At 42.7% G+C, this 9,027-nt stretch overlaps 1 protein-coding gene across 1 annotated transcript; it reads right to left on the bottom strand.

Annotated features, from left to right (window-relative positions):
- Window positions 1-305: 305 nt before the first annotated feature.
- On the bottom strand, window positions 306-6,025 carry LOC310815545 (TLC domain-containing protein 1-like). Its single transcript, XM_083685366.1, has 4 exons — window positions 5,453-6,025; window positions 3,968-4,050; window positions 2,342-2,424; window positions 306-1,833 (listed from the first exon to the last, which is right to left on the bottom strand). The coding sequence occupies exons 1-4, from the start codon at window positions 5,659-5,661 to the stop codon at window positions 1,429-1,431; spliced, it is 780 nt and encodes a 259-aa protein (XP_083541492.1). The 5' UTR covers window positions 5,662-6,025; the 3' UTR covers window positions 306-1,428.
- Window positions 6,026-9,027: the final 3,002 nt, after the last annotated feature.

The raw sequence follows: 9,027 nt of genomic DNA on the forward strand, positions 1-9,027 counted from the left end.
CCGCCGGTTACAATTATCATCATTGGTTACAATGTATTTTCTCTTCTCTCTCATCTAATTTGATCGCAAAGTAGTATTTCATACTTTGCCATTGAAAATGCAGCAATGTAGCTGTATGGGCATGGAAAGTGTGTTCTGGGCATGGACAGTGTGTTCTAGGCCCAGAACACAATAACATAGTGCTACTAATACTGTTACTCTTGTGAGCCTGACACCAGAATGTTTTGCTTAAATTAAGTAAATAATCAGTAAGGTCCCAAGCATATGTAACAGGAATGCACAATAACTTGGAAACAATATTCGTTAACAAATAATTTCTTTATTTTTTTTTCCATCTGATCAAAGTTGCATTCAATAAACCAAAGATTTAAAAAAACAACAACCAAAAAAACAAGGCACTGACAAGGCACTTAAAAAACAATTACATAATTTAACCTAGTTTCAACATAATTTCAACTGTTGCTATTTCATGAAATACATCTAGTGATATATTTCACTTAATTCATATGTATGAGACATTCACCAATTTATTTCACCATCTATAGTTGTGAGATATTTTGTCCGCATGTCATCCTTCTATCTAGTCTTAAATCTAAAACATTGGTCTTTGAGAAGGCACTGTGGTGAAAGTCTAGAAAAACTTTACCCAGAACTCAAATGTATGTACTACAGCTCAAACATCACACTCGAGTCCTTTCTGTTCCCAGGGAACTGTACTGTACATTAGACTACTTCAAGGAAATGAACACATTTCAGTATTTTGAATTCATGGAATAAATAAGGGGATTTTTGGAATAATGTTTCGACACCTGTGTATTATCATTGATCTTTTGACACAAACTGGGACAGAATGCAAAAGTCAAAATTGTCTGATGATTTTGTTACAATGTAAAATATTGATTGTACTGTACTTTGGAATATGTTCTAAATATCCCTTTAAGTGCACATGACTCTACAGAGTTTATGGGGTAGGTGGTGCATGACATATCTCCCACATTTTGTTCCTCTATATTATTCATGACAGTATTTTAGTTGAAAAGCGTTCCACATAAACAACTGGACAAGTTCCTATACCAATGTTATGTGATGTGAACCATAAGTGGCATAATATTCCGGTGGTATATTAGTAGGACTTTCTGAGCCAAAATGAGTGGACCAGTCTCTTGTTTTGCTGTGTGGACATCAGCGAGGTCACTGCTCAGAAGCACTTCAGCCACAATGGGCATCATACACTGTACCACTGTCCATGCCCCTCTCTTGGCTGCCTCTTGCTGTTACACAACGTGTTGACGTTTCTTGTTAAGACACAGGGTGACACGACGCAACCAGATGAGGTGTTTCGATGAGGAATGCTAACAGTAACTGAAAAAACAGACAAACACCACCAACCACACAATTATACTAAGCCAAGGCAATGTCTCTCTGTTATCAGTCAGTGAGGAACTTTTGGGAGTTGTTGTTGTGGTTGCCATTTTGTGAAAGGTGGGGTTTGCTGCGGGGGAAGAAGTCGGCACGTAGCAGGCGGTAGAAGTAGACCAGGATCATGCCGTTCATGACGATCATTGTGGTGAGGAAGTAACCGCCATGATCCAACTGAGAGTAATTCTTCACAATGTAATAGGTGAGGTAGAATTGGGCACTGAGGCGGAAGAAGATGTAGGTGAAGAGGTTGAGGAACTTGTTGATCTGGTACAGAGGGGAGAACTGGGCAGACGCCAGCTTGAGCATCAGCCTCATGTGCAAGGTGACACTGTTGACCTCTACGAAGAGAGCCACCACTGCGCCAGCTACGTACAGCTGTGTGTACAGGGCATAGAAGAAGCACCAGAGTACCTAAGGAAAGGGTGGGACGGACAGAGAGCGAGAGACTGATGAGACACACACACAGAAGGTCATATCAGTTGCACAATGCACTTCAACTTAACCTTTCACACAGAATTGGTGTTTTTTCTTTGCAGTCAGATACAGATAGTACTTACTTACATGCTCGCGCGCGCGCGCGCGCTCTCTCACACACACACACACACACACACACACACACACACACACACACACACACACAGCAATGTAAGTCGCTTTGGATAAAAGCGTCAGCTAAATGGCATATCAACTAAATATATATAATTGTATATATAATGGCATATATAATTGTAATGGCCAGTTGTAAAGGGCTAGTTTAGCGCTTCTGTGATGTGGATGTACTTGTTATGAAATTCCTCTAGTAACATGTTAACCAAGCCACAAAGTGTAGGTACACAAGGTGTACCGTATCTAATCTTCAGATGCAACTGACAGTAGCTGCAGTAGTAGTACTAGAGGCCATTGCTGATTACATTCTTACCAGGGCATGATGAATCAAGAACTCCCACGATCCTCTTGCATGTCCAGTTAATATGATGTCACCTGCGTCTTGTACAAAATATCCTGTCACAAAAGGAGAGAGAAGGATCATTAGCCTACCTCCGTCTCACGTGGCCTGTGGCACAGCTAGGTATAACAGATCAATCTGACCTACTATAACTGAAGTTTGATGGTTTGACAGTGAAAGTGTTCTTGAGTGGTAAATACTGCTGAATTGTGATGACTATTACAGCACACAGTTGTGACCCTAAGAAGCTGTTGACGTTCTACTGGGCATCCGTAAGAAGCTGCTTGTCTCACTGTGCTTGCCCTCCAACTGTAACATTAACATCTAGCTTTGCATTAGCATTCAGTAGCTTTGATAACTAGTGTGAGCACTATACAAGATCTCTCTCCCCAATGACATACTTATAGCAGGAAAAAGAAAAGACTTGACCATTTGTTTGTAGTATGACATTGACAACCAGTGTCACTAGCGTTTATCAACAGCATGGCGATCATTGACTGAATCTAATTAAGTAATCAAAATCAGTTTCAAAGTCTTTGTTTGTTTTGTTTAATGTTTCTCAGGGATGAGCACACTGTGTAGATGGATCTTAGTCTCAAATACCCTCCAGGGCCCAGAATTTAAAAACTAGGAACTTTTTTCCTATGCAGGATCAGATCGATCTGTCTGATTTCCTCTACACTACTAAAAACCAGCCAGTTGATCTAATCCTGGATAGGAACAAATAATTCATGTTAAAAGTTTTGAAATACTGGGCCCTGATCTGTAGCCAGTACCCACAAGTGGCAATTAGTGGATAATGAAAGTGATTTTCTATCCATAAAAAAAGGCTGTGTATTATAAGTCATGTAGGCTACAGGCAACTAGCCACAGATTAAATTTCAAATGAGCCTGTTTTAATAGAACAGAAGGTTGTTTGTGGTTGTTAAGCAGCACTCTACACCACTGAGTCTTTGGGGGCTTATGTTTGGTGCCCATAGCAATACGAGAGAGAGGCCCATCCCGCCTATGTGAGCTAGGTGAGATGGGCGGATCAGTATTGTTCATTCTCAATTGACTGCCACACAAAGGTGGCAGAGTTTTTTTCCCCAGGACAAACACGTTTACTGAAGGGAAAAAGGGATGAAGGAGACCACGTCGCCCTTTCCCTACCATCAACCCCACCCCATTCCTCCAGCCCGGTCAACATAGACCTTAGTGTGTTCATTAATTCATTCAAGGTTAATGATTTTACAACTATGCCTGATAACCTTTTAATTTGATGAACTAGAGTCTTTTATAACAAAGGTCAACATTCAAACAAAAATGTTACACATTTACAAACTGGGATAACTCTCCCCCCCCCGCCCGCCCGCCCCCCCCCCCCCCCCACACACACACACACACACTCACACTTTCCCATGCTTATGGTACCAGGGACGTGGAAACATAACTTCCGATTCACTGTTATTTAAACAAATATTTAAAACGTTCAGAGTCAACACCTATTTCCAATATAGTCCTTGAGGGGGAACACAAACAGGACTTACTTATTCCATAGCATTTGTATACTGTAGTAGAATCTACATCTGAGAAGGGTTAGGTTAGGTGGTTACTGACCTGATGAGACACAGATGAGCAGGTAGCACAGCGGAGTGTAGAAGGAGTGGATGTTGCTCAGCATCTCTGGCCAAACCGCTACACTGGAGAGGGGACACATGGTTATAAGGAGGTGGCTTTGCATTCATCTCATTTGCACGTAATGGGATCACTCCTGCAGAGGACAGCATGACTAAGCAGTGATATTACACTCACTTTTACAGGGTTCTTCAGCCGTCACTGTGGAAGAACCCATTTGGAATTTGATTGGGCTCCATGTAGAACCCTCTCTGGAAAGGGTTCCTCATGGAACCCAAAAGGGTTCTTCAAAGGGTTCTCAAACAGGTACAGCCGTGAAGAACCCTTTTTGGTTCTAGGTGGAACCTTTCTTTCTAATAGTGTAGTATCAGGTAACATGGATTCTCAAGCCCACCTTCTTCAAGAGATGCAATGTGCCTCAACAAGTTATATGGTTAGGCACGTTGCCTTGTCGGGCAGAGTACCTTCTCTTTGTTAATTAATAACCTAACCCTAACCTGGTGTTTTTCAATAGTGACAAGGCAGCTTGGAGAAAATAACTGCTTTCACTTTCTTCAACAACCCCTGTTGATGCATCTTATAATATATGCAAGTGCTGCATCACCCGGCAATACAGTGTTGTCAGCTGTTTATTAGTAAGTATGTGAAAAATACATCCACTCAGGCCATGAGAATAAACCTTAGTTACCTAACCTAAGTGCCACCAAGTAGAGGATCCATGTGACTTAGTATCTGCTTTATACAAATCCTCTCATAACCCTCACAACCCTCTTCTAACCAACAGGTTTTTCCAGTTCACCCATCTTCTTAGAACTGGACATGTTTTTTTAGTTTTTTTCCAGTTGCCTAATATGCAACAGCGTGATGCCACTTAATATTCACTAGGACGGATGTTACCATACCTTCAGTCTTACTCTGCCATCCTAAACTACAACCATGATAACACATGCAGCAGTTTTTCACCTTTAAAAGAGACCACATTACATGTTGCCTATACAGTTTGTGCAGAGCTCAACAAGTAGCCTACTGCAGTTCAGAGGCCATTGTGTAGGTTGCGCTGTGGTATTTCCCCTTCCCACTTGAAAATGCCTTCGCCTCCCCTCCCCAGCCCATGTCTGAACATGCTCATCCCCATCGCCTTCCTTCCCTGCCACAGACTGTTACTGCTCCGCTTCGCCACACACCCCCTGACCTAACATCATGTGGATCCACTCAATGAACAATGGTGTCCCAGTATTGAGAATAACATCAGGGTAAATTCAATTTCAATTGAGTCAACTGAAGAAGTGATTTGAAAACTTTACCATTCAAAAATGATTAGAATTCTAGTAAAAAGCGTCTTGTTGTCAATTTATTGAGAATTCATTGAGAATAAATGAAAACATTTTCAATTGCAATTCCTATTTACTTCTTGAATTGACAGAATTGGAAAATCAGCTGTCCCCAACTCTGATGGTGGTTACTCACCAGGTCAAGGCCCATGTTCCAGTGAGCACGGAGTGGACCATGGACACGGAGAGGTTCTTCCACTTCCATGAGCGAAAGTCGTCGTGTTCCACCACTTTGGGCACAGGAAGGTTCTGCAGCAGCCGGTGGGCCACCCTGAACACGAGAGCACACACAACCACAGACAGGCCAGGGTGCCGCTGTAGTACAGGAAGCAGGGCCTCCATCATCTTCTCCTCCCGCTCTCTCTCTCTCTCTCTCTCTTTTTTTCTTTTCTCTCTTCTGCTCTCACAGTCCGTTGACGAGTATGTGTGAGGGGAGTGTTCTCCTCTCCTAAGGAACGGCTCCAGAGGGTGTGTGAAGGGAGTTCTTTCAGAGATGGTCACTCTCTCTCTCTCTCTCTCTCCCCTCCTCGTGTTCTTTTCAGAACTACTCACCAACAACAAGCGCAGCTTCTCTCTCACGTTTCTCCACTTCCTAAAAGAGGGAGGCTGGCTTGGGCTCTCGGAAACAGCTCATTCCAATTCCCCCCCCCGATTTTTTTTTATCTTCCACTCTGTTGGACTGAGTTGCTGCCCAACCAGTCTGTGAATGTGTGTGTGTATCTGCTGCTACTAGAGAGAAGGGGGAGTGGTGTGGGTGGTGGCCTGCTTAGAGAAAACCAGAATCAAGGAGGGGCAGCAGAAGTTTCATCTTACTCAACAAAACTGACAAGAATGTTGAACACTGAGACAGGAGTAAAAACTTTATCAGAGCATATAGTTTGCTGAAAACGTATAATTTAACCTGTTATCAAACAATGCATTTTTTCAAATCTAGAAAGAAAGTCCCTGTATCTAGAAAGAATGTCCTCATGTCACATGCCTGTATAAACCATGATGTGTCTTAGCAGGTTTTGATAGAAAGAAGGAATTTGTTAACCTTGCAAATTAAGTGGTGGTTGTCACAGGGAATACAGCTATGAGACCTTGCACTGTTTTCACTAAATGTAAATTAAATCTCCCACTTATTTGCTTAACTGCTAACCCTGAGACTGAAACTACCACTACACCCACCCCCTCTATTAGCATGAGACTGTGTCACTCCATAAACCACTGTCTTGCTCTGCTCTCCACAACACCTCCCTGTCCCCCTCTCTTTCCATAAACACAGCACAGAGCATACAACACACCCTCCCCACAGCTGGCCTCCCTGGCCCAGTGGGGGAAGGGGAAAGGGAAGTGAGGAGGGAGTAGTGGCATGGCAACAACTGAACTCAGGCCCTGCGCGCACACACGCGCACACACAAACACACACACTTATATTTGATGTAGCCCGCTGACCAAACACTGCTGCAACTACTACAAATCCCCATCATATCAATGACCCACATGCACAGTCAAAGCAATATTCTCTTATTCACAAATACTTACGGTGACCATTTGAGTTGCTTTTTCTTTTACAAAGCTTTTTCAAGACACACGTTTTGTGGTTATCACAGGTGTATCCAATTATTGCATGTGATAGACAAATAGCTTCTTGGATAATTGACCAGATGTCCTGTGTATTTCAACCCCGCTGTTTTTGTTGTGTGTCTGCCAACAGTAATTGATGCAGAGGCACATGGACAGAAAAATGTGTGCTGAATTGGTAACTGAAATCAGATGCGACTCGCATCGCATTGTTGAAGAAATGTCTACGTGTAAACTTGCTTGAAATTAGCTTCTGATCATTTTTGTTGTTAGGTATATACAATAAGATTTCAGTCAGACATAGAATACAATGTGATTTCCCGGCCAGGGGTGGCGCTGCGCCCGGTTTACGGGTAAACAATGGAGAAGTATCTTTCCGGAAGCTGACTACCTTCAAAATCGACAGTTAAATAAATTAATCTGTTCTCTTCCTGCAATTTTGCAATCCTAGAAATACACCAGCATGTGATATCATAACATGACCACCAGGCTACAGCAAAACCTCATTTTACGCACATGGCTGTTCAGAAGACAATTTGAGTTCAAAGATGGTTTCATCAAATAAACCCTAGGGGGCGCACTCCTCATCCTTTTCCCCATCCTTTTCCCCGAAAAGTACACAACAAAAGCGTAGGATTGATATAAGATTTTATATATATTCTCTTTGGTTCATAACTGTTTGTTTCCAATGCACCTGGAAGGAATATGCAACAGAGGAAAGTAAGCTAGTTTGCCAACAATCATCAGCTTTCTTATGTCATCTCATCCCTGGAGAGAGAGAGAGAGAGAGAGAGAGAGAGAGAGAGAGAGAGAGAGAGAGAGAGAGAGAGAGAGAGAGAGAGAGAGAGAGAGAGAGAGAGAGAGAGAGAGAGAGAGAGAGAGAGAGAGAGAGAGAGAGAGAGAGAGAGAGATGCATTTGATTTCATGACAGGGGCCCATCACTGTCTCCCCTTCAGGCACAGAGTCCTTCATCAGGCTTTAATAGTCTGAACGGACAAGGTCTCACACGAGTCTTCGTTATATGGAGAACCCCATTACAGCTCAGTCAAAGCTGAAAGGGAAGATGAAAATAGATACGTTCACAGCTCAGTCATGAGTGTGTCTTGTAAGTGTGCCATAGCAATGTCAGTTGGCGGTCATGGCAGTTAAAGTAGCCTACTGTCTAATGCAGTAATTAAAATACAGCAGCGCTCGTTTCCTTGACCAATCAATATATTTTTTAGGTGTTCTTTTGTTATTTTTGATATCACCACTGAAGATATAGCACAGCAGACATGAAACTGGTAAGGAATTTCCAGTAAGGACTAATGCTGGTCTCAATAATACAATGCCTTCTTATTGTATACAGGAGTGTAACTCAATACTGGTGCTTGAGTTTCCTGCTTACTTCACTACGCCTCTTTTGTCATAGTTTAGCTCTCACACAGACGTGAGAACAGAATCTTTGCCTTTGGCAGATCTCACTGGTATTATCACTGAAACCCATCCGTGCAGTCAGTCTGTCATCTATGGGCACCACCCCCAGGGGTCAGTGACAGGATGTGGCATTGCACCATCTTACATTCTATCTGACAGATCTGAATTCCTGAAAGAAACTGACAGTCTGACTGTGTGTCAACATTTTGTTGACGTCACAAAAAGCTGTGAAATGGACTTGATACAAGTTGTTGTGATTCTTATTTGTTGGTTATTTTTGATAGAAGCAAAGCAGCGCTCTTCTCTCTTCTCTTCGCTACAATATTCTTATTCTGTATTGCCTCCTTGTAGAGACAAATGGAAGAAATACCTCTTTGTGCCTAAAGTAGGTGTCCCAATGTCATGTGGTGCAGCTGAATAGGACCTTTGTGCTTGGCTCAGCCCACACTTAGGCTGTATTGATCACGGTGTCACTGGCCCTCATGGGAGGCTGCTATGGAAAGGCTACATGGGAGACTTTGAGCAGCCCATAAGGGGAACATCTAAAGCTTCATTGATTCCCAAGGGCCACGGAGTACATTGTAATAGACACAAACCATGATAATCTGCTTCGGTCGAGGATGGGGAGGAACAGAGGGTTGCTTGTATGGTACACATCCCTCTGTCCATCAGATAAGCGAAGAGTGATGGTGTTTTCTCTTGACAGACTGACGTAGAAAGGTATTTAGT

This window comes from Argentina silus (genome assembly GCF_951799395.1).
Source record: "Argentina silus genome assembly, chromosome: 14".
In the NCBI taxonomy this organism is placed as follows: Eukaryota; Metazoa; Chordata; class Actinopteri; order Argentiniformes; family Argentinidae; genus Argentina; species Argentina silus.